This window comes from Mytilus trossulus, chromosome 3 (genome assembly GCF_036588685.1).
Source record: "Mytilus trossulus isolate FHL-02 chromosome 3, PNRI_Mtr1.1.1.hap1, whole genome shotgun sequence".
Taxonomy (NCBI): domain Eukaryota; kingdom Metazoa; phylum Mollusca; class Bivalvia; order Mytilida; family Mytilidae; genus Mytilus; species Mytilus trossulus.
The window spans coordinates 69,273,819-69,301,058 of record NC_086375.1 but is presented as its reverse complement, the minus strand read 5'-3'; the positions used below and the strand labels follow the sequence as shown (position 1 = coordinate 69,301,058).

Sequence of the window (27,240 nt, the reverse complement as noted above, 5' to 3'; positions counted from 1 at the left end):
ACAGATGTCCAAACTTGATATAGTTAATTACATAGGGAATGACAGCTTTGTGTCATTGAACTCTGACCTCAGTCATAATACTATTATAGCTTGACAACATCAATGTATATCAAATAGTGTATTATTGATTGGTCATACAAAATTGCCAGCTCAGCATTATGAAGAAAAATCCATTTATCATTTGAATGTACAGTTTACACCTTGATTACAACTGTCCTTCAAAGAAATGCTGGCAGTAAAAACTCATATTTCCAAGTTTTAATGGTTTCATGAAAATAATGCTGTTTTTTATATTAGGATAAATTGATTATTTGTACTTGATACTAGCAGGAAAAACCAGAATTCTTGCATCCTAATAAGTAAAATGCATCTGATAAAAATACAATACTTGTAATTGTAAGGTTATATAAAGTAAGAAAAGGTTGTGTCCAGCTACCAGGAGTGTATAGATGTATCCTTATCTTCATGTCTGTACATGACATTTTGATTTCTTTGGGTTTATTTTGTGTAAACTTGATGTTGCAGACCCACCTTCAAATGTATAGTAAAACACTATCCAACATCTTATAGCTGTCAGTTTGCATGGCCTTAATAGTGTTTGACCTAAGTTAATTTTGCCTTTAATTGTGTTTTTTTTTGTGTGTTTTTTTTCAGTTAATAAATCCCATTTTGCTTTATTGTACTTTTGGTTCTAACTGACAGAAGAATCTAGTTAAGGTTTTCTGTTGAATAACAATCTTTTTTTAGGGGTTACATAAGGAATAGAATCCCATCGTTATCAGGTTTGATGACCCCCCTTTTCTCACAATTTCAATCATTAAAAAACATTGTTGATGTTCAATGTATTCAAATTAGATATTGTGGTTTTGAGAGAAAAACTCATCAAATAATATGAGATTGGTTACAGTTGCTTATTTATATCCATTATCCATATTGATAGCAATAATTAATGGTCAATATTTTGATTGTGGATCATTTACCCCTAGTAATAAGGCCAGTAGCCAGTCATTAAGAGTTCAAGCTTTATTAACTAGAACCATATTAGCTTGAGAAGGAAACCAAGCAATCATTGATCTTTTTAATTATCTATTGGTTAGCCATAATTACCCATTGTCTGTCAATTTTACTGGCATTAATCCTTAATCATGCTAATGAGGGGTTCATGGCAGTCACATGGCAGTCCAGTTCTTAAGGAAGTCAAACATGTAATTGATAAGTGTTACCACATTTGATTTATTATCTGTGGTAACATGAACCTTGAACATGTAACAGAAGTTTATGCTCTAACTTTTAAAATCACCAAAGAATCTATAAATTCAATATAACATAAGGGTACATGTAATACATATAAAATAGCAGTTAATTGGAATTTGTCTCCCCCCAAAGAATGGGTAACATGTAAATTCGGCCCTTTTTTGCATGGCAGTAAATCAATCCTTAGAACCTTAATTTTAGCCTACTGCTTGAATGGTTGCCATGACATAGAATGGGTTCAGAGTTGTTATTTCTGAACACTTTTTATTGGCATAGTTATGTACACTGTGAAGTGTAATAAACCAAGGTTTAGGCTTAGTATTGCTAAATTTAATGATTGATCTTCAAAAAGAGTTTTCTGGTTTTTTTACCCTGTTAGTCCCAAAGCACACATCAGTGGAAATAAATGTAATATATTTGGGGTCATATAAATATGTTTTAAAATTCGAACAAAATTAGTGGTGGTCAATTTTTTTTACATGTATGCAAGTGAATGAGTTCAAGGTCTTGGATGTCAATTTACATGAACATGCATGGAATATCTGCCACTGGACCTTAAGCAGCCAACAATCAATAAATCAATCATGGATGTCCAGACTTAAGTTTTCACAATTCTACCTTTTCATAATCTGTTGCTCAGGTCTTCAGATGCCTGTAAAGTTACTTAGTTACAATGACATTTCTTTTCATCGATTATAATGCCATGTTTGACTTCTCTGAGATATTATTACAATTGTCAGTCTAAGTATTAAAAAACCTTCAGTTGCAGAGTTTTAATTATTGAAATAAAAAATGAATGAAAAGTAGCAGTATAATTTCTGGTAATTTATTTCTACACATGATCATCAGACAATTAATATCTTTATATTTAAGAGGTATAACTCCTGATTAAACCTGTAGGCCAGTGGCAAATATTTGACAATAGTCATAGCTCCATTAATGTATCACTGGTACATTTTCTGATTTCTGATAAAAATGTAAATTCAGCATGTATTTTCCCACCATAATTTATTGTACATTTTTTTCTTTCTATAATTTAAGCTATGTGTTTGCATTATAGTCGACTGTATGTATGCAAGAATATACATGTAGGGTACGAAAATGATTTAACCTTTAAGTGATAAGAGCGATCTAAAACACACATGTATTTGAATAAAATATCTTTGTACTGTAATTATGAAATATGATTTTTCTATAGTACAGTGTAATAATCTTTAATAATGTTCCACATGACTTGTGAGGGCATATGTTTTAATAATACTTAGATTTGGTATCATAGTTAAGTTTGTAGCCATTAGAGATTTTTGTTGGGGTATATTCATACTTTGGGTATACATGTACCTTTACTAATAGGTAACATGTAATTTGACTAGACCTATTTCACAAATAATACCAATTTAAGGTATTAGATCAGATAGTAGGAATTCATTGGATGACAAGCTTTTAAATGGATTGATTGACAAAGGGAATGGATTGTCAATTTTACAAGTAATTGGTTTTACCCTAAAGTAAATGGTTAAACTGATATTTTAAAATTATTAAGTATTTTATTCCATCAGGGTTATTATCTAATTTCTGAATGTTTCCATTTTCTGCAGAAAAATGATAATGTATTTGACTCTTGATAGAAATAGGATTTGTTTGTCAAATATAATTTGTACATAAAAGTATTTAATCTAATCCAAGTGTAAATAGATTTGGTTTGGTTGTCAAATTGCTTGGTAATCATGTTTATAGGATTGACAAATTTGATATTAATTTGATCAGGTCTATATATCTGTATAAAACCGTCTCTCCAGTACAGTTGAGGATATATGGTTTACTAACTTCCACGTAGGCCTTTTTTATATAAAAAGCTTCCCATAAATTTTTATATCTTATTAAGCTTCCAAACTTAGTTCATTATAAATGAGATTTATGAAGTAAATGTAAACAATATTTCAATGCAGAGTTTTTTTCTAATTGTTTTATATATATTCAATAGATAAATCTTTGATTTGTCCACTCATAGAATATTTTTTAAGTGAGTTTTACAAGGATACCTATATGTTCTGAAACCTTTTTGTGACTCAGTGGCTAATAGTGACCACCTCGAGTACAACTCGAAAAAGACCAAATTGTTTGTGAAAATTCAAAAGTAAGAATAAAACAAACAAAAATTTGTCTTGCATGCAATATTAGACATTTCTTTATTTTTTGCTGACTTAGAGTAATAATATTAATGGAGTTGAACGACTAGTGAAATAAATTTTTAATGGATATTGATAGCAAATGTGCTAATTTTCATTCATCCGAAGTTTTCTTTGAATGAACTGGGATCACTGATTGCTATAACCATAGTGAAATTGATTGTTGTATGAAATCGGACATGTCAGTCTAAATACCAAACAGAAACAGGAGAGGTGAACAAATCTATTTTTGGTTTGATGGGATCAATTTACAAAAATTTAATGATACTTCCTTGAACTAGATAAATACATGTAGTTATATTATGAGGGAAAGGGGAATCGAATAGTTAGACCATCAAGTAATATTAGTCCTTCTTAAACAAGAAAAAAGGAATAACGACTATACTTGCAAACTATAAACAGACTATTTTTCATCTAATTTAAAACACTGAATTATTCCTCTAAATAGTTCTTTTTTTCTGATCCCAGTTCATTCTAAGAAAAAACTAGGCTACATTTGTACGTGTTTAAAGGTTTCTAGGTCATAGTGACCTACTTACAAATGTCCGGTGTATTGCACAAAAGAGCTGATTTTGTTCGGAGAAATTTTGTTCTAATTGAATGAATTTTCCACCATTACAAATAAGGAAACATTGAGGATATATGAATGAAATAGAAGGAAAAAAGAAAAGATATCATATATATAGTTTCCTCTGTCTTTGAATGTAAACTAATCTTTTTTCGTTTTTTTTTTTTTTAGTGGAAATTGTTTTATTTATTAGCATATTTATAAAGAGACTTTTGGGTAATAGGGAAAACTTTTTGCTGATATAAGCACATTTTAAACCAATTTTCCTCATAACAAAACTGAGAGAAATGAAAACCACACATTCCTCTATTGTTCTCACCTATTTTAATTATGTTTGGATTAAACAGGAAGTATTTTTCAATTGTTCGAATTTTTTTTTACATATTCAGGATAAATTATGTGATAAAAAATTTAGTATCTTGTGATTATCAGGATATAATAAAACCCTTTCTGCAGAAATCTACGTTGAACCTTGCTATGGACTTCCTGTGTGTTACAATAATCTAGGGGTTAAAATTGAAAAAAAGTATTTAACAGGATACATTTGAGCATACTTTAACATACTTGTGGTCAGTTTCATCAGGTGGTTTCAGTATGATTTCAAATGAAAATATGGATGAATTTTATGGACATTTTGATGCTATGAATATGGGTGGATTTTACAAAATCAAGCTAACACCAGGAAAAGGTATTTCATTTATTTCCTTTTATTGAAATTGAAATTTTCTAACAGTATGCTTATTTTTTGGACAACTCTGGGTACACAAAACTAACCTACAAAAACAAGTGACATGTATAAAGCCAACTAGAAGTGTCAATTAAAATGCTTTGGATTCATGTCTTATTTATTTCCTGTGTATCAAAGAATGAAAACAGATCTAGTTATGGTTTTACTCTTTTGATCTGTCTGAAAAACTTTGCGTTGAAAGTTTTGTCAGAACTTACTTGGCTTTTTAATATGAAACAGAAAGGGAATGGGGTTTATATTTGGTCTGCATGCAGCTTTATATTGCTAGGTTGTTGCATGTATTTTCTATGCAGCCACTTCCTGTTTGATATTTTACAACACTCATTGTACAGTAAAAGAAAAAAAATTGTCAAATTTTTCTTGGCTTCAATAAAAAGGAATGATCAGTAATTGTTCAACATGCATCCATGTAACCTCAATCAATTGCATGCAGATATGTGGGTCTTGATCTGTCTTGATTTAAAAAGCACTTGATTCCAATGTTTTAAAATGCATTATTTAGAAAATAAATGACAATTGTCCAAAGTCTTGAGAAATATCTCCTTCAAATCAGATAATATCTTTGTTACATGGACTACTCTCACATCTGGAGTGAATTTTCTAGTTCCAGTTCTCATCAATGCACATGCATTTTTGCAGAACAAATAATATTCTTGACAACTCTTAATTCCTGTAATCTGCAGAGAATTGCACATCTGTAGAATGTTATGGCACACAATGCTTAGATGATTTAATTGTTACGATTGTCAAAAGCTTGGTTATCTTTCATGAATGGATTAAGATCCTGTGTTTGTTTGTATTGATTTAACTTAGGTATGCTCAGTCATTTATGGCCATTATTCTCTTGTTTCAGTCTATTTAGAAATGTGTACACCTTGGTACAAACTTGTCTCAGTTCTGTGTCTTCTCCACATCAACCTTAGTACATCATTGGTTGGACTTCAAAGTAGATTTATATATCGATATGCTGGAGGGTACTGGCACATGGAATAAAACTGAGAGACCTAATTAATGCTTGTATTAATTGCTAATACTTCATGTCAGTTGGTATCTTGATTAGTACTTTCTTATAGATCCCATGTTGGCTCAATTATTAACCATTTATGATGCATGTTTGATGAAGGAAAGGATGGGCTAGTTTGTACTTTGTAGGACAAGGACTGAAGGCAAACATCAATATTTTCAATAAGTTTGGAAAATGATGGAAAGCAGATATTTGTTTTAGTTGGGGAAATAATATCAAGTGCATTTGTTTTTCCACTGAGTATGGGAAACTAGAAACCATTTAGGATTTGAGTAGACCATGAACATTTAATTAAAGAATAATGGAAACAGAAAGAGATTGAGTGGTGATTACAGCTTTTCTTCAAATTTTGAATTTATAAATGAATTTCACAATCTTCAGTAGTGTTGACTAAATAATTGAATATTTGAATGATTAATGTTGAACAAAATGCATTGCCAGTGAAAATCTAATGAACATAATCTAAATAAACTTTCAAAAGTTCCAAAACTACTACTACTCTCATACTGGGCCAATCAGGTCATTGTCCCCCAACAATATAGAACTAAAAAGAATACTGAAAAATCAAGAATTAATCTGTAAAACTTCTTTGAACATAATGTAGTAAGTTGGGGTAACTTGGTATATTAATTAAACAAGTCTGAATTTATATTTAGTCTACAAAGTAATGACTTGCAGAACTTAAAGGTAATTTGCTTTGCTTCCAAATTCTCAGGTGTGTTTGTGTTAAAAAAAGATGACAAGTGTGCCAAATAATAAAGTAGGGATACATGTATACTTAACTATTTTAATGTTGCCACTTCTATAGATACCATAATAAATTACAAAGGTATGCACAGATAAGTAGAACTGAAATATGTTTCATAATGTTTCAATTGTTTCTACTGTTTATTTATTCACAAAAAATGTATGGTATGGGTTTGCTTTGCTGTATGTAACTTCATTAAAACTGTTTTGAGAGAGATAAATTGTTTGAAGATGAGCTTATGAATGTATAGACAGTTTCTAGCATCTGGCAAAATATGTGAAGGAGGAAGTTATATTTAGTACATGGTAATCAAGAGGAAATGTAGATTTCTGCATATTTCTGGAATCAGCTGTGCAAGAAGGGGACCAGTGGGGTGAATCTTCTATCTTGTCCCAGTTATCTTCATATAGAAATCAGCTGATCATTTATAGATAACTTACAAACTGAAATTATATGTACACATTTCATAACTTGATAAAAAATGAAATCTTGTATATTATTGATCAATGAAAATCTCGTCCTGGTTAATGTGTTGAAAATATGATTATTGAAGAACATTTCATGATAAAGTAGTGGTTTATAGCTATAAATATCACATTTGAAATCATGTGATATGCTTTGCAGTGGTTATAGAAACATGTCTGATGATTTGAAGCATTTCATTACTGATGATGCTTTATCCTATCTCATCAGATAATAAATTCTAAGGCTTGGTTTTATGTATTGCATGAAAAATAAATAAACTTCAAATGTTTCAGAAAAAGTTTCCATTTTTTAACACATGAGAATCCTTTTGTGGTTGAAAACAAAAATATGTTATGAATTTATTGCATGGTTTTAATTTCAAAAAGAATTTTAGCAATATGTTCAATAACCCAATGTTATTGTGTGTAAGTACATTGCATTGGAAAGAATGTCAAGCATGTTGGACCAGTGTAGTAATGTAAAAAATACATACATTATACATATATATCATTTAAATTATATAGTATGTAAAACTTGTACACATGAATATAACATTAATGGATCTATTCTTCTCTTGTAGGTGACAACATACATTTAAAGATCTTAGTGCCGTCAATTGCCGCCGGAGCCATCATTGGTAAAGGAGGAGAAACCATCGCTCAAGTACAAAAAGAGGCTGGAGCCCGCGTTAAAATGTCCAAGGCTAATGACTTTTATCCAGGTATGCAGCACACAGCAAACCAAAAAAAAAGCAAAAAAATTATGTTTAAATGAAAGCTCACACAAATTTTTAGAAGGTAAATTTCAACAAAAATAACATGATAATGATATTATCTTTAATTTCTGCATTGAACTTGAATGGTCTGGAATTCCACAAAGTAGACAAATATAAGGCTGCCTTCAAAAAAGTACATGTATGACTTTTTGATTGCTAGCTTTTAAACCAGAATGGAAACTAAACAAGGCCATGCTTCCTTCAATGTTGATGTTGTTCAGTTGACTCATTCTTATGGTGTTAATTTTCTTGGCTTGATATGCTAGTGTTTCTAGTTATGTTGCAATTTTCAAGGATACAGTGCATTCTGTCTTGTTTTACACATCCTTACTTGATGTAAAGACATGTCCAAATTGTCCCTGTCTAGAATTAATTAAAGAAGATGACTGGGATTTCAGAAATCTCTAAGTCTAAGAGAACCTGTGATTTATATTAGAATGCAGAACAAATAATTGGCATAGATTTTGTCTTCTTACGCAATCTTTTAAGTTTTACTTAATTTGATATGAACAGTTGGTAGTTTCCTTTATAACCTTTAAATGAATTTAAATCTAACAGCTATTGCTTATTAAGCATGCTTCTATAAGCACAAAACAATTTAGAAAATGTTTCTTAATATTGATTTACACCTTTATAACTTTTCCTTATCAGAATGGAATTGTCTTGCCATTTAATTTCTATTTGTTCCAACTGCCTGGATGCTCTTGTCATAGTTTGCTAACCTAGACTAATGGAGGTCATGGGGATATAATCCAAAAGACTTGTTGGCATTAGCCAGTTCTTTACTTAGTAAACAGCATTCAGGAGTAAGAACAAAGAATAGATAGGGTGAAGACACAGTAATACCAGAAATGTATCCAGTTACGATGTTATTTCTTGCTACTAACTGTCTCACATGTAACTAGATTGTTATAATATGGCTGATAGAGGCAGATCCAGCCATTTAAAAAAAGGGGGTTCCAACTATATGTCCTCATTCAAATGCATTGATCGTCAAAAAAAAAGGGGGTTCTACCCCCCAGAACCCTCCCCCTAGATACTCCACTGGCTGAACATATCAGTTTAGTAAGAATAGTGAACAATATTCTTATCTTCCACAGCAACAAGTTTTATTCAACTGTATGAATGTAATAGAGGGGACAATAACTGTTACCAGTGTAAGTCTGTATATTAATCCCAAAATTAGTTTCCTTTCTCTTACAAAATGTTATAACTTATACACAATGCTTATTACCATAAAACACAGAACAAGTTGGAATTTAGGTGACATCACTTTTATGTCCCTATATATAAAATTGCTGAAATTTTAACCCTTACCATGCTGAGTTGTTTTCAGAAATTGTCTAAATTACGAGTATTTGCAAAAATATGCAAATGATATGCAAATGAGCTGTACCCTGATGCTGATGCATACTGATTACAATAAATCTAAAATAGGTGATCACGGGGTGGGGTGGTCGGGGTGAGGAGGCAGAATTTTTTTGGCGGGAATTTGCCCCAAAGTTGGTCCTCAGGTACAAAAAGCGTCAATTTTGACCTTTTTTCGTTCTTTTTCTCGACCTGTAAGTCCGAGAGATGCTAATAGATGCATCCATCTGTAGTTTACATGTAGCGTGGACACCAGTGAACACTTTTATCACAACAGTTGTTAGGTGGGAGTGAAACTGATCTGGGTTCATCAGTGTAAAGAAGGTCATTTGCACCAAAATTCACCAAATTTCGGAATTTTTCCAATTTTGAACTTTAACTGGACTTGCAACCGGAAGTAGTCGTTTCCTCGGCGTATTTTGATAATAGACACGACCAGTCGTTATGTGCCTTTAGGTTAACAGTATTTGTCAAGGTTTCAGTCCTCTGAACTCCGTGATTCAGACCTTGAAGGTAAGCCCACCCCTCCAAAAAACCCAATTTTGTCCGATATCAAATTTTGAAGTTCGTATTTGAGCTCAAAATGAATATTTAAAGTGAGAAACATGACATGAATAGTTTCAGATTGAGGAAACGTGCATACACTACGAAATAAATGGTATTACGATGACCTTTAAATGTATGGAGCGCCATTGATGCCAAAATAACGGTATTCTGGGTACGGCCGTAATATTACGGCCCCCGCACGACAAGGGTTAATTACATTCTCCAATTTCAGTTTGCCTCAACCAAATGCAATAAAACTTATACACAATGTTCATTACCACAAAACGGAGATCAAGTTCAAATTTAGGTGGCAGCTCTTCAAATCTTAATAAAAAATTCTTTCAAACATTTGAAATTAAAACTCACAAGCTATTGGCCCCCAGAGAACATTTTGTGGCCAATGAGTTATAAGCTAGACTGGTTTCTTGCAGAATTTGTTTTCCCATGAGTACTGAGATATTGTTTGGGTTTTAAAACTAATATATATATATAATGTTTTGTGCCTAAAGAAGCATTCTTAATAAGCAATAACTGCTAGTTTAAAGATTTATTGAATACAAATAACAAACTACCATCTGTTGTTATTAAATTAAGTAAAACTTAACAAAGGCCTATTTATATAATGAATGCTTTCTTGTCCCAAAATTAAAAGTCGTTCATGTCAGCAAATTATACATAAAACTTCTTTTAAATGAACAGTTATTGTTCCGAAACTACATATTTTATTTATCTTATCAGAATATTGAAACATTTAAACCAATAACACATTGTTTAGGGGTGTAAAAGTTTATGGTGTGTATTACTGGAGACACTTTGTTAACAATGACTGTGTAGTATGCACTGTTAACACACTTTTGTTGACAAGTGAATAGTAATTGTTTACATCTCACTTCTCTACAAAAATATGTAGGTTTCATCTATTTCTGTGAAATTATGATTGAAAGGGGTATAATTTAAAGAAATTCGAGATCTGTCTAGTTTAAAACATTTCATGGATAAGTTGGTCTGAATAACTTGAACTCTTGAACAATTTTATTTCGTTAAGATATTTATAGCGATATACTACTATTATGAAATAAAAAATAATTTCATGTTTGAATTAAAATCCAAATAAATTCTAAAATCATAGGAATTAAGTGATAATATAGGAAAATCATGAAACAGCAACCAATGAAACACATACCAAGTATAAACCTTATTGAAATTTGAAATATTGAACCTTAGAAATATTTCCATCAATTCATTTTTTTACCTTTTCTTATAATTGTTAAAATTTTAAAGCATTTTTTTTTTTTTGGGGGGGGGGGAGGGGGGCATGTCCTAAAAAATTATTTGGAAAATAAATTATGAATTTGCTTAGTAGTAGCCATTGTAATTGTGCATTGGACTTGTTCAGATATGGTTTATGGCTGTTCCATGTAAAACATTGTCTTGGTCAATTTAATTGAATCTAAATCAGATCTTCTATTGTATTGGTGGTTAACTGACATTTCAAACCATGGGATCAGTATGACATTTTAGTAAGCTGGAGCATGTTAGCATTTAATTGGATGCCAGTTGCTAAGTTGATATTGACCTTCAAAATTTAAAATTAAAACCTCCATAAGAAGAGGTAATTTCATTTACATTTGAACAAAAAAAAGGGGGAAAGTGTGATAATGTGGCAAAACAAGACTAAATGTTCTATACTTGAATATTTTGTAGCTCTGGACATATAAGGTTCGGGAGATTTTGTAAATTGAATACTGATGTCAAAGGAGGATAAGGTTATCTAATAGGTTGTTAAATGAAAATGGGTACTCATTACTGGTAAATATGTAATGTTTTGGAAGGTGTTAGCCCATTCTGGTCAACGAGATGTAATAAATTTTAAATGTCTATATCAGATCACAGCTGTATAGACGGAAGGACAAAGCCTATGTCATGATCCACCGAACAAATTTTGACATTCTGACACCTGAAAGACTTGCTTAATTAGATTTTTAATTATGTCCATTTCTTTTGTATCTTAAAACTTGTAAAGTTGGTCAATTAGCCAATGTTTTTAAATTGGATCTTTCGTCAGTCATTTTATTAATTGGTTATTTTTTCAATTACGAGGAAAGGCTTCGTCAGTTTAGTTTAAAGAAACTTCCTGTATTCACTAAATATTGAAGGGTTAAAGTTTCACAATTTCAGGTCTCAAAATATTCAAAGTTTATAATCCTCCTTAAATATATGTACTACTGTGACAATTGACTGATAGTAAGTCAAATTGAAAGACAAAACCCTTACATCACAAGCTGTTAGTTTAATACAAAGGTTTAATGAAACTTGTTACTCAAACCTGTATTCTGGTGATTAAAAGTTTTTAAAGGAAGAAGAATGTGATTCATATCAAAAGCTTTACTTCTTACTATATTATAATAAGATTGGATACCCTTGTTCAACCTTGTTTGTAAAGTTCTAGTTGCAAGTCTGTCTGTCTACATGCATCAACCAACTGTCTTTTCTTTCCTGTAGATTTAGATTAAATATCATGTTCAATCAGGAAAAATGATTAAATGCAGTTGAAATGATAAAAAAGAAGTTTCATGAGAATGTCGGCTAAAAGGTTTTAAGCAAATGTTTGCTATTAATTTGATTAGATAGAAATGTTGAATCAATGACAAGAGAAGAATATGATGTCTAATTCTGGAATATGTTTTTGTCTCCTCATCAAAGCTATCCAACCTTTGTGTTTTGTAAGACTGAGGTTATATCTGTGTCATAGGGGAATATCCTACAAGTGTGTTGGTACCTTTGCACATGAGCAAGCTTAAGATGGCAAAGTATATAAACTCAAATTATCTATTCATAATTGCCTGGATAGATGGTATGTTAAAACATCCTTTGATCAATAATAGCATTTTAACTATTTTTACAGATTTTTGAGGTTGAAATTTATAACTTCAGGCTTTGCAGATTATGTTTTCAACATTCATTAGTCTTACTGCAGTGGTTTCATAGACGTTACGTTTTCAATAGGATTAGAAAATACAAAAAATAAAACCGTGGAAATATTGTTACTTTCATGTTAAACATGTGTACCTCAGGATTTACTCCCAACCAGATTTGAGTGAAGTGGTTTGGTGCAGTACATATTATATTCCCTAAAGATATATGTTACGTTCTCAAGTTTTCCTTAGTTCAAGCTTAGAAGGTTTAATGTTGCTATAATATGTTAGACAATCCCATGTATATTGAGATTCTGGTTACTGGTAGGAAGATCATCATACATCTAACTTGTGCATATGAGTGCTCACTGCTTTTTGGAACAATTGATAAGAAGTACAACAAATATATCCCTCAAGTTTCCCACTCATTTTACACTTAGGTTAGATGCTAATTTTTCTTTGTGCATCTTTTTTTTTAAGATGAGGGTAATTTAAATTCTTATTTTGGGTGACCGTGTTATCAAGTTTTTGTCTGCAAGATTAGCAATACTCATTGTTTTTGAGTTCTTTTGGTTGCATGTTTGAGAAAGCCTGATTTGAGGACACAAAACATTATTATAATAAGAAAAACAAGTGTATTAGATGATAATTTGATATTTGATGAATCATACAATACATACAACACTATTTATTAATTAGTGAGCATAATCAGGCATAAGATTATACATCCAGTATATATTCAGCTCACATGACAGAGTAGAAATATTGGCTGGCTCTAGCAAACTGACTTGATGTATAAAATTATATCCTTGCTACACATAATGAGTGTTGACAGGAACATCATCTACAAAGGACCTATTTCCTTGAATAAATCCAGACTGAATCCATTGAAATGGAATAGTCGCATAGATTTGTATATATACCTATTATATGTTACATATTGTACAATTCACCAGGAAGGAAAAACAATATACTTGTATGCAATAATAATATTAGTGATGTAAGTTTCAATGACTATTCAAGGGTGACAAAATAGTACATGGGAAAGCTATTGACATGGAGAGGCTTCATATGACACAAACCACACAAATCTGGTGTAACATTTCAAACAGGGCTGCTAAGGATCTTTCTATAACTTAATATATCTCATCATGTTGTCTGAAGAGTATCAAATGCACATATAGTCTAGTGTCATTATAATACATGTATTAGATTTGTTTATGCAGCAGTATTGTAAATTTCCAAGCTTGTTTTTCTACCTATTCAGAATTAATTCCACCTTCAATTATGTTAATTATATTGCCAAGTGTTAGTCTATAATTCAGAATGAATGTTGATTTCCTCTTTCACTTATTACATCTACAAATAATGTAGTCCTCATCTGATCTTGTCTATGTGTTTGCCAAAAGCAATGTATACTACTTAATACTGTAAAATAAAGTGGGTGTCGGCACATAGATAGATGATAAATTGTTTACCTGTGAGGTTTTACACAGGTAATCCTTTGATCTAGCAGGTGAGGAGGTTGAACTTCAGTATGTGGGTACTTAAGTATGGCTCGCTAATATAATGATGAAGTATTATTAGGTTGTCTGAAAATTTTGGTCCAAAATTGGTTACAGGCTTATGAGAAAATTATAGCCTTTATGTGATTTATGATTATCAAATTTTTAAAAGTTTGTATATTGAATTTGTATAATCAAGATATATTTGTTAAAGGAACTAATTTGAAATGCAGGAAAAAAACTTTAATGCCATCCCAAAACACTAGATCCAAGGCCCACATATATGAATAATTAAAATTAAACCTGCTCTAAAGGTCACCTCTTTTTAGTGGAAACCAGTTTTGTCAGAGGTCATTCTCTTGATCTGCTTTAGAAATACTTGCACATTTTAAAAAAGTTACCTCTTCTGTAAGGTCAGGTGTCTCTAGTCCAAAGAGTGATCTTTACATAAAGGTTTGACTGTAGTTAATATAAATTTCTGTTACTGTTACTGAACTGGAAAAGGGTTGGTGTAGATTTTGTTCAAAGGCAGAGCTCATAAATCTGTACATTTAAATGAAAGTTTGAGGGGGGGTCTCTAGATAAAACAGCAAATCTTGCATTTGATGATGCAGTAAAAGCTATGTTTCTATATCAAACTTAATATTGTAAATTTTCATTTCAGCCACAACAGAAAGAGTATGCTTAATAATGGGTGCTGCAGATTCTGTCAGAAAAATACACACATTCATCATGGAAAAAATTAGAGAAAAGCCAGACCCCAACCCAAAGTTAGAAGAAACAAATAAAAACTTTGAGAGGCACAGACAGGTTTGTAATGAAGTAATCTATCGTCCAATTAACACGGTTTGATATCATTATCATTATTAATTTTATGGGCTGAAGAAATCCCCTAAAAAAGCCTCATTAAAGGCTATTTGTGTTAAAAGGAAGAATGTATTTCTGTGACAATCTTATTATGGGGATAGTATTTTATCCAGTTCTCAAGTTTTCTACCCGAGAATATAATTTTATCTGGTGCAAATATGTCACGAATGATGTATTTTATATAAGGCCAGCATTTTTTCCATATTTAAAGGTTCAAAGTCAGATATTTACAATGGAACAAAAATCAAAAGTTAAAAAAAGTTTTAAAGGATCCGACTAGTTTACTCTATAACTGGTAAATTTGACTCAAATTCCATATCTGAAGTTAATATATTTCAATGATTTTCTTTTATATTCATACTTATCCGTAGTTGTGGAAGCCAATTAAGATTATATTGGGGAAAAAAACAGAAAATTGACCTTATAGAGTTCTGTACAGAGAATTGTGAAAAATGAGCCAACTTTCTCCTCATTAGGGGATTTCTTCAGCCTTATCATGCATCATTCATCATGGGGGACCTTAAGTACCCTTCATATTTTATATTTGTTGAAATTAAAGATGATATACAGTTTGAAAATAAAGCTGAACACTTTACAATCAACTTATAATATATTTTAAAGAAAGTTTATGATAGAATTAATTTTTATGATAGCTTAAAATTGTTTTTGATAGTAGCATAAATTTTATGATAGTTTTCAATTGGTTTTAATTATAGAATTAATTTTATGGTAGTTTTAAATTGGTTTAATGCTATAAGTTAGTTATTTTTGAAAGTGCAAGTTATAATTCCAGTTTAATGAAATATTGCATAACTTATAATGAAAATATATTAAAAATCTGTCTTTCTCTGAACAGGTTAAAATTTTAGTGCCAAACAGCACAGCGGGAATGATTATAGGAAAATCAGGAAACTATATAAAACAGATAAAGGAAGAAAGTGGGGCCTACATACAGATATCACAGAAGTCTAAAGAAATTAATTTACCAGAAAGATGTGTTACAATAGCTGGTAAGAAAATGTCTGTCTCATTCTTACTTTGTCTGGCCACTGTAAGGTTGAACATGTCTACATAATATATCTTGGTTAATATTTCAAGTTAACTATAAAAATCCTATGTCATACTTGATTAACACTGTCTTTCTATAGAAAAACACTGCTCACCTACAATTCTTCCATTTCTTTCTTGACAACCAAAAATATGACCAGACAAAAAGTGCTCACCTACAATTCTTCCATTTCTTTCTTGACAACCAAAAATATGACCAGACAAAAAAGTTACTCATCAAATTCCTGCTAAAGGGTTTTGTGTTCAAAGTTCAAACGATAACACAAGCGATTGATTAGTGGATTGTGGTTAAGTCACATGTTGCAAATATTTATATCCAAAATAAATTCACAATATATTAAGTTTCAGTGGACCAAAGAAGGTGTATTAGTTAAAAGAAATAGTCTTACAGCTAATCGAATGTACAGAAAGTATAGCATTGGACATGAGACTGTGGTTCTATTCAGATTGTATAACAACTATGAAATGTAAAATGCTACATACAGTTCAAAGCTTATTTTGTTATATGTGAACATTGTTACTAAATAATATTAATGCTGACACAAATATGTTTATTTTATCATTTCAGGTGATGTTGAATCCAACAAAAAAGCAGTAGACTTAATTTTACAGAAAATTGTTGAAGATCCACAAAGTGGGAGTTGTCCAAATATCAGCTATGCAGATTATACTGGTCCTGTTGCAAGTGCTAATCCTACTGGTTCCCCATTTGCAAACCCTAATGTTGCACAAAACAGAGGACAAGAAATGGTTGTCAACACAACCAATTATTCAACCCAAGGTGCTTTTGGCATAGGAATAAATGGGAACACTGCTTTTAGCAATAGTTTAGGAAACGGAATTACAAATTTGAATTTAAATGCTGCATTAGGGCAACCAGGTGGACAAATGACCAGTTCAGCATTGGAAAATTTGAAAATGACATTACGTGGAAACGGGTATTCCGAACAGGCTACAGAGGATATCAGTAACGCTATGAACGTGTTGGCAAGTTATGGCATTCTAGGAATGATAGGACTGAATCAGATTCCAACAGTAAATAATATGGGAACGATTGCAAATATGGGACAGCCTACTCCAGGGATGACAGCAGGTGTGGCTAATATGCAGAATATGCAGAACATGCAGAATATGCAGGCTACTATGCAGCAAGGAATGAACATGAACTCTTCCCTTGGAGCTCAAGGAATGATGGCTGCCACGCCTGCCAGCTCAGCACAGAATAATTCTTATCTCAATACGAGCAATAGCTCAACTGGTGCTGGTAGTTTGTTTGGACCTGTTGGTAGTGGGTCATCTGGTTTGGGGAGTTCTGGATCAACTGGAGCTGGCTCTAGTCTGTTTGGGAGCTCCTCACCAAGTATGGCCAATGAGAGATACGTTGGGAGCCCCATGTTGAATGACTCATTTACAGGAGCAACAAATTACACAAGCACTCCAACAGCATTTGCCGCACCAGCCATGCAGACTGAAAAACCGCCAAACATAGCACTGAATCAAAATTCTTTTGGTTTAGGAACAAGTATGTACAGTCCAACAGAGGATAAACAACAAACCATTAAACAGGATTTGGAAGTAGCAGAAAGTATAGTAGGGGCTATTTTAGGTCCAGGTGGAAAAGGAATTGTTGAATTACAGCAGTTTACACAAACCAACATCCAGATTTCCAAGAAAGGAGTTTACGTACCTGGTACCAGAAATCGTATTGTCACAGTAACTGGTACTCCATCAAATATAGGAAAAGCACAGTATCTTATACAACAACGTATACAACAAGAAGAACTTAAACGTGCTAGACAAGCGTCTCGTTAATTGAAATTAGTGGCTTTAAGAAATTTATTATTATTCCCCCAAAAAGACTGTTGTTGTTTTCTTTTTTTAAATTTTATTAAGTTAATATTTTATTATTGTGGTTGAAGAGATGTAACAGCACCCATTTGTGATGTTAGTAGTATTCAGACATGGACTTGATCAACAATCACAATTCACACGAAATTTGCATGCCCATATTTGTTTTTTAACGTGTTTTTGTTTTTCGTTTTTTCATGAACTTTTAAGTCTTTCTTTCCCAAGTTATGGGATTTTTAAAGCATGTAGGAAACATCTTAATAACATTTAGTGTTTGTTTTTGTATATATATATATATTTACTGATACAGTCATGCATACTAAATAGAAGTACAGCACATTTGTGATACATGCATTGTCATTTCAAATGTAGAAAGTCAGAAGAGCATTGATATTTATTGCATTTCGCTAGAAACAGAAGTAATGTGATTGGTTAACTTCAATCTTGGCAATGTTTTGCAAAATTTTACTTGTGAAAGAAAATGTCTCTTGATCTTTTCGATAATGAGTGTGGTGATCAAGGGGACACAACTCTTGTTGAATTTCAATTCATTGGAAATTATATATAGTGAGACAAGACAGAATGGAGATTTTCAAAAGTTTCTTTTAGGGAGTAAAAATAAAAGCAAGACATTGCACGATATGGAATACGTGGAGGGTGATACGTTTTGTTTATATATTATGGTTATATTGGAATGAATGAATGTTTCCCCTATTTATATTGTGATTAGGATATATTGTAATATTATATAATTATATATATATTATATTAACTTTTTGACAGACTGATAAGATTTGTTGACATATGTTTTAGTCAAATTTGATTGTTATTATTATTTAACTCAAAAGTTGTTAACGATTTGTATGTATATGTCTATATAGATGTATGTGTGTATAGTCATAAAACACCCTTTGAACATAATGTTCACATTTTTCTATAAAAAGGAAAGCCATTGATTATTTGCCAGAATTTTTTGTTTGTTTTATATTTGAAATTAATTAATGTTGCACAAGTGAAATTTCAAAACATTTTATTCAATCAGAGGAAATTTGCTCTAAAATGTTTACATGAAATAGAATTGTTGATTATAATGACATTATGTGGTTGGCCTCTATGATTTTGCATGTAAGAATAAAATTTGTCTAATTGACATTAATCATTGATTAAATAATTGATAGCAATGGATCATTGTAAACATATTTCATATAAGTGACTTCCTTGCAGGGATAGGTAGCTTATTTTAGAATCTGACAGTAAATATGAAATTTGTAAATAGATAAAACACAATTCAATTCAGTAAAATTTGAAAATGCTGACTTCACCATAATCATTTAAACAAGACTGAATGAAAGAAAATGAAGTTGTCAGCTTCTATCCACATCCTTAGATTTAATCAATTTGACAATGAAAACAATGTCTTGTAAAATTGTCTGATTTACTTTTATGATTATTTTATAGAATATTTTCTGGCAAATGATTGATGGTCTTTGAAAAAGATTTTTCCATTGAAAGGTGACAGATGTTTTGATAAGTTTTAATATTGATCATGTAGATGATTCATCGAGTAGGTATAGTGATGATAGAGTTTTACCTATGTACAAAGGTGAACAGATTCTTTTTTTGCTTGTTATTTGAAATCATTGGATTAAAATTATTAACACTAAAGTAGTGTTATATGTATGTGTCATTTAACATCTGTAGCTGTTCAATGGAGAATTATTTTTTCGTTTAATTTATTATACCATAACACCACATAGATATACATGTATTAGAAAAGGCAGGTTTACCTGGAAAGGAATAACTTTCTAGAATTTGTACTAGCGTGGTAGGTGATGAATTTCACAGCTTTCTTTTTTGTGCTAGCTGTGTTATAAAATAAAAATATTCAGTGGAAGGTTAGATGTGTGTAAAATTACCTGAATAACGGGTACAATTAGTTATTATATTTATTTTTTTGTTTTTGGTGTGAACTGAGCTAGTATAAATTTTCTGATCTATCTATTATCTTCTCTTTGCTCTCTGAGTTTTCCTGCCCAGTGCTTGTTGAATACATAAAATATTTTGTCATTATTCAGCCCATTGTGTGAAGACAAGTCTTTCAAAAAATCTGTCAAAGTGTATCATCACAAGAAAATTGAGCATGCTTTTTTTTCACCGATTTTATATTATGCATCTTGTACTCAAAACTCAAACTTGTGCATTGTCACCCCATTGTATGAATATAGATCATCTTGGCATCAATCATGGGTTTTCTTCGTTATTTCAATGATGTGCCAGCTACGGAGTCTTTCAAATAATTACCCTACTTTCAGAAATAAAACAACTTTCATTTATTATTATTTATTAGTGTGTGGTGATGATGATTTGATAATTAATAGTTATTTAATTAATCACTGAGATTTTATGACCTAGTTATTTAAGTTTTTTGTATGAAGTGTGTGTTTTTGGGAGACCAGTTGTTATATCAGTACATTGTCCATAGTTATTTCATAATTTTCATATCTTCACCAGTCAATACTTGGGTGCTGAAAAATTGACAACTGTGATAATTTATTTAACTTCGCACACTGAAAAGAGAATCATCTTTCCCATATTGTTCACGACAGATGAGTTATCGCAGATATACTCAAAAACTCTACCCATTCACATTGTACATTATTTATACAAATTATGCCAGAAATTAAATGTCCAGGAAAATTTGTGCAGTTGGCTTTAACTTGAATCTTTCAATTTTCAGTTAACATCAACACTTTCACATTAAAGAAATAATGTTCACCTTTAAAATATAGCTACTCAAGCCTTTATGTAGGCACAGAAGTAAAACTTTAAGATCATAAAGTGATACAATTTTTTATCATTTTATATTGTTGGATAGAGCATTCAATGAATGTCTAGGTCGAGGCAACTGCATATAATTTTTCATTTCATATTCATACATCTTCATTAAAAAGCATGACATGTTCAAACTTTCAAAACTTATTAGTCATTCTACTTTCATTCTCAGTAGGAAATCAACATAATATTAGACCAACCATCGTTTTTTTAAATGGCAGGGATCCTATTCATTTCTTCTTTAGATTAGTAAATTTTGATCTCAAACCATATAAACTATTGTTTCCTGTACAAAACTTCATGGTTAATATAACCCCAGACTAGCCAATATCATACAGTATTTATTTCCATATTCACTCATACTTCTCAAATCATGAAATTTGACAGTGAAAGTCAAAACTTTCCTGTAATTGTATGTTAACAGTTTACATCTATCAAATGTATTCCAGCCAATCAAATTGGTGCAAGTATTCAATGCAGAACATACAGCATTTTCAAATGACCATTCATTTCATGGAATATTTAAATCTGTGATACCACATAGAATTTGGTCACTGATCTTGATCATCCATCATTTCTTTTGTCTTTCACTTTCAAATTTCTTTGATTTGTGTAGTGTAGTGAAGAAAATTCCTTATACAGTTAATCACTTTTTTATGTAATGAAATCCTAGTTTCAGTGTAAATTATAACCATTTCATTTCAAGGTTTATACTAGATCAAATGTTTTAAGATAAACCCTAAGTTTTATACAGTTTAAGCATGTCATACTTTCTACTGGAAATGCATTTTATGAAAGAGATTTTTATTGTTCAGCAGTTTTATTTTTGTATGTTTTAACTGATGTACGAGTTATGTTTTATAGGAAGTTTTTAAGTTGAGGTGTGGCCAAAATATGGTCATGGTGACCTAATTTTGTTTGTTGAGAATAAAAGATCTGAAAAATATTTGATGTAACTTAAGAAACAGAATGATTCTGGTGTTTTTAAACTTTTTATTTAATGAGACACTGTAAAAGTACTTATTATTGCTGTAATGAAAGGATATTGACTTGGAAAATCATCAAATTTATATTCACTGTAAAATAGGTGAGCTCTAATGAAAATTATTATACTGTTGAAACAGAACCTACACACAAATAGCATGTCTTATAGACTAATAACAGAGCTTGCTTTGAATTGGACTGAAAATATAACAATCTAATTTTTTTTCCCTCTGAAATACATATCCATATTGTTATTTGTAAAAATCAATTGGCCAAAAGATGACAATTATTTGATTATTCTTTTTATATTGATTTTTTTTCATTCAACATTAGCAAACAACATTCAGACAATACCGTTCATTCTGCAAAAAATAAGTACTTTTACAGATTTTTTTTACATCAGACCATATTGTATAGGTAAACTTGTTTCATTTTAAATGACCTGGACATTAACTGTATAGTTAAATGTATCAATTTATTTTATATATATTTCAGTATTATTGATAAATTTTCAGAAGAGAAATTTCATTTCTTTTCTTTTACACAACAAGATTTTTGTAAATTTGAGACATTGAGACAAAAATTTAAAGTTTTAAACGAGTAAAAATTTAGAATCGAGAAAAACATCAAAAACTTTTTGCAGTTTTAAACAATTTTATCTGTAACAATTCAAATTGAATTTATTTTACTATTTGACATTTTAAATATTAAACCCATCTTACTTTGGAAATTTAAAAAAAATTACAAAGAAAAAGCTGTGTATCAAACCACAGACACTGCAGACGAAATTCAATATGAAGAACATGAGAATTTTGTTTACTGTTTCAAAGCACAGAAACTGCAGATGTAATTCTATATGAAGAACATGAGAATTTTGTTTACTGTTTCATCTGTTACAAAAATCATTAAGTGAAATCTAGTCTACTACCTCTTAAGTAATGGGTAATGTTGTTGATTAATGAAGATATGCAAATTAGTGATTTCTATGTTGTTAATTAACTTATATGTCTATGGTACAATTGTATGATACAAAAACTGGACTCTTAATAACACCATCTAAGTAGAGAGTCAATAACTTTGAAGAAAAGTTGATAGGACCCATTCATGAAATACCTTCAGTCATTATAAATAGATTAGAAATATAGAACTTTTTATATGTAACGTGGAATCACCATTTTTCAAGCTAAGCCTATTTCGCATAGTCATTATTTTCTGTACAGTTTTAGAAATTTTCATTTATTTTGCCGAGTGCTTTTTTGAGTTGATGAGAAAAGGTGATACTTTATATATAAATATATATATATACATACATAATATATATTATTATTAATTATTTATTTATGGATTGAGGAGATGAATTTAGTTATTCAAATGTCTGTGATATCATTCAGCCATTTTGTATATATATCTCGTAGAATCACAGTAGATTTAGTTTTTATTCCATGTGTTTTAACATTATACCATTACAGAGTGCAAAATTTCATCTTTTGTCAGTTTTTTAATCGGTGATTCCACAAAAAAAATGTGTAAATTTAACTGTTACACTATTTCGTATAACTTCAACTGTTAATGCCGTTGATAAATTCCTTGGTCTGAAGGTATTTCATGATTTGGTAAGAAAAACCTGTTATTTTTGTTCAATCTGTAGTTGGTTTAGGGATTTATATGAGTTCAGCACTGAAAGTCCTTGTTTGTAACCTTAAATCAACTAGATAAAACCAAGAGTACATATTTTACTGGAGTTCATTGTAGAATTTGTATAAGAAAACTCAAAACCAAAAAAACAAGGAAAGAGAAGCAGTGTTTAACTTGTGTGCATGGTTCTCCAAATAATAGTTTTGCATTACTTGACTTTATTTGTTCAGTATGTTGATTTGCTTTGTTTATATCTAAATACCATTAACAAGTATGTACTCTTGGCCACTAGATGTAATGTATGCATAAGTTACTGTTGGTATTTGCTTTGATATCTCCATAGTATGATCATGAATCATCAGGTGATGTAATTGGTGCAGCGTGAGAGAATTTGTAAATAGGACATTTGATCATGTGATTTAAAGACTTTGGGTATGAACAACTTTTAGTTCAGCTAGAAACATTCCTGTAAACCAGATTATTTTAAGCAGGGCAGAGAGACAAGTTGAGAAGTAGCCAGTTCATTTATGACATACTGTCATGAATTTTAAAGTCTTTCTGACATGATATTTGAAGTTTGGTCATGTATTAATTTAATGTGATGTGCAATTATGTCAAAACACACATAATGTTTAATTTATTTAAATTGAAATAAGCAAAATCATCAAATTGCTCTTAGAGGGCTCCACATGGTTATATCATATTCCTCCGATAAGTGCTGTGATACTCATTATATCATCATTATTTATTTCAAACAGACTTCAAAACAAACGTTTTTAACAGTTCATAAGAGATGAATGCAGCAAAAGAATACTGAAGCATTAAAAAAAAAAAGATTTTGAAAAGTAATTTTCATCCAAAATATTGAAAGTGGTATTGTATCTTGTAGAAATATTTTTTTAACAATACATCTTAACTTAGTTTTAAAAAGATCAGCTGTTTTATTTGTCTTTTAACCTACAGAAGTTTGTTTTATACCATGGATATTAACTGTTTTATCCCAAACATATTGAGTTCAAAACTATCATGAAGAAAAGAGGGGATGAATTGAACCTTGTCATACACCAAATAATTTATTTAAAGGTATAGATCTTCTACAGCAAATGTGATGATCTCGTGTGTCACTGTCACGTTGATGTAATCAACTGAGACACAAGTGTAATGGACGCTAGTGTGGTTAGTTGACACATTCAAGTGATCAGTTTGTGTTATTTATTGTGCATAAACGCATGCCATACTTAATATTGTTATTATTTTCTTGTTTTCTGAGAGTATATTATTTAAATTTTAATTTATTTGAAATAAGTTCACTTTATTGTTGAATTTGTTGAACAAATTAAAAGATTATTTGAATAAAAAGTAATCTTCTGTTAATGTATAGATTTTGTAAAGTTATCTACTCAGACATGTATGTTAAATCTGTAAAGAAAAAAATCTATTTATCTGACTTGCATTGACAAGTAAATAAACTTTGGTTTAAGTAACAAAAAAATGGAGTGGTCAGCTTACGTGGCTGAAATTAAAAAAAAAATGTATTGGGTATAGTTGTGTTAATAAGAAATATTATGAAGTGTTTTCATTCAGTTTGTAGAGGACTATTTTTGTTCATACGTGTAAAAGCTTACCTGACCAACACTGAATAATTATACTGAGTTTAAGAAAATATGAAGAATTAAGATGTTCAGTTTGGAGAGGGATATTTTTATTTGTGAGCAATCAATTTAACAACACTACAAAATGCAAATACATGTTAAATTTGGTTTGGCATGCCTTTCAAAATTTGTAAGACCATTGCTCATTTAGCATGGCAGAGAAAGAAAAAAAAATACTTATGTAATTTGTGTCCCAGAATAAGATTTAAAAATCTGCACACCAGAATAAATTTTGCCTGATTTGTCAAATTGACAGATTAGATAAACACAGACCGACTGTTAAGTCACATTCAATGTTACCAACAATAGTTTTAAGAATTAGCAGACTGCAGAATAAATTCTCTAATGTTTTAATATTATATAATATGAAAATGTTCATTCATAAAAATATCCCTCTGGTACAGTTTTTATGCAATCAAGTATGACAAAAAAGGGTTAGTCGACAGAGATACCTCTATTGTTACTATTTTGTTTCCTTTTATTTTTTAATTTTATTGGCATGCGAGTAAAATTAGTTTGAATGGATGTTAGTATGGTACTTCAGAAGAATTTACTGTTTAGTTGATGTTGTGAAAAAGGAAATTTTATGTAGATATGAATGCAAATACCACATACAAATGAATTAAACAGATTTACACAAGAAAAGTATCTAAATAAAAAAATTGGGCTGAAAATTTTGTTTTATTGTTGTCTTGCCATCTTGCTGCCACAAAGACATGTAAAGGGATAAGGAAGTAGTTTAAATATATAGATAATCAAATTAAGACTGGATATGAGGAATATGTCAAAGAGACAACAAATAGACAAAAGAGCAGAAAACAGTTGAGTCTTCAAGGCAGCTTAAAAATCCTGCACTGGGAGGCAAGCCTCAGTTGGCCCCTAAATAAAAATGTGTACTAGTTCAGAGAAAATGGAAGTCATACTTAACTCCAAAACATATAAATGGACTATAATTAAAAAAAAATTACAAGACTAACAAAGGTCACAGGATCCTGACTTGGAATAGATGCCAAAAAGTATTCCTGAGCACAGGGATTAAGTGGTAACGGTAATTTAAGAGCACTATACCTTACCACTAAATTGACTAGTGGAATCAAAAGTACACACTTATATCTAAAGTCTGTATTGCAGTTGTGTTTATATAGGATGTCTGTTTAGGTCATTAATGGTTCAGAAACTTTGAAAGCCTTGGATATTAACCATAGAATGTGTCCTGAATAAACTTGAAATGACTGTCTTGAAGGTTAACATTTTAAACAGACATTCAAATATACAAAATTTTGTTGGATTTATAAATTCATGATACTAGGGATTGTTGCTCTGCATATCACAAATAAAATTTTAATGTCCTTAGTCCAGGTCACAAACTTAGTTTCAAATTTAAAAGTTGTCTGCAATATAGAGGTCAATACTTAGCATTGTAAGAGGAATACTAAAGGCAGGCAGTATCATTTACTAGTATGTGTCTGCAACAGAATGCTAGACCGGGAATTGCAACCCAGTTCAATGGTTCCATAAGATATTTGAATATAGTTTTATATTTCATATCCCTATACCTTTTAAACAGATACCTTATGTTATGAAGTTTCAGTCATTTCATATGTATAGTCCTGAAAATGCATGAAATATTTGCCACTTGATGTTAAGCATCCAACAATCAATCAATCTATCATTTTTATGTTGTCCTTGACCTAACTGTTATGGTTCAGTGAATACTTGAAAGAATGTTCCTACATAGTGGTACTGGTATTGAGGTTTACCCTTGTCGCTTTTGTCTCTCCTGAAACTGGTTTCATTTTGGGTAAAGGTTGCATGAAATGCAATCAAATCCTATGGTACTGGCTTGATATCTTTTATCTTTCAAGGCTTACCACTACCTTTAGAAACCAAAAATATATTGCATTGATCATAACGTTCTATACATCATTTCCATGCTATTTCCAGAAATTAATTAATGAAATATTTGTTATTCAAGTCACAACATAATAATAAACTTGTCAAGAAATTACATAACTTTTGCAAGGTGCTGGAAATTAATTTATATTTTAAAAAAAAATCAATATTTATCTTTAAAAAATTGGGAGTTATCTTCCTTTGTCCAAAAACTATATACACAACTTTATACAATGCAATATTTAATTTTACTTCCCACTGATAAGTTAAAGCTATCTATACCCTTCAGTGAACTTGATTAAGTTTTCTTAAACAAAATATTCTGAAACTTATACATAATGTTTATTGCCACAAAA

The 27,240-nt window shown here is 30.7% G+C and overlaps 1 protein-coding gene across 13 annotated transcripts in view; it reads left to right on the top strand.

Annotated features, from left to right (window-relative positions):
- LOC134712249 (RNA-binding protein Pasilla-like) overlaps window positions 1-25,665 on the top strand; it is a 51,092-nt gene extending 25,427 nt beyond the window's left edge. For 9 of the 13 annotated variants that reach the window (XM_063573608.1, XM_063573602.1, XM_063573606.1 and 6 more), the window contains 4 exons: window positions 7,577-7,717; window positions 14,770-14,927; window positions 15,829-15,982; window positions 16,609-25,665. In XM_063573608.1, the coding sequence (XP_063429678.1) occupies window positions 7,577-7,717; window positions 14,770-14,927; window positions 15,829-15,982; window positions 16,609-17,852 (1,697 nt within the window). In that variant the 3' untranslated portion in view covers window positions 17,853-25,665. Of the gene's footprint in view, window positions 1-4,562; window positions 4,700-7,576; window positions 7,718-14,769; window positions 14,928-15,828; window positions 15,983-16,608 lie in introns of those variants that run through there. The other 4 variants (XM_063573603.1, XM_063573612.1, XM_063573600.1 and 1 more) reach the window with 2 other exon arrangements.
- Window positions 25,666-27,240: the final 1,575 nt, after the last annotated feature.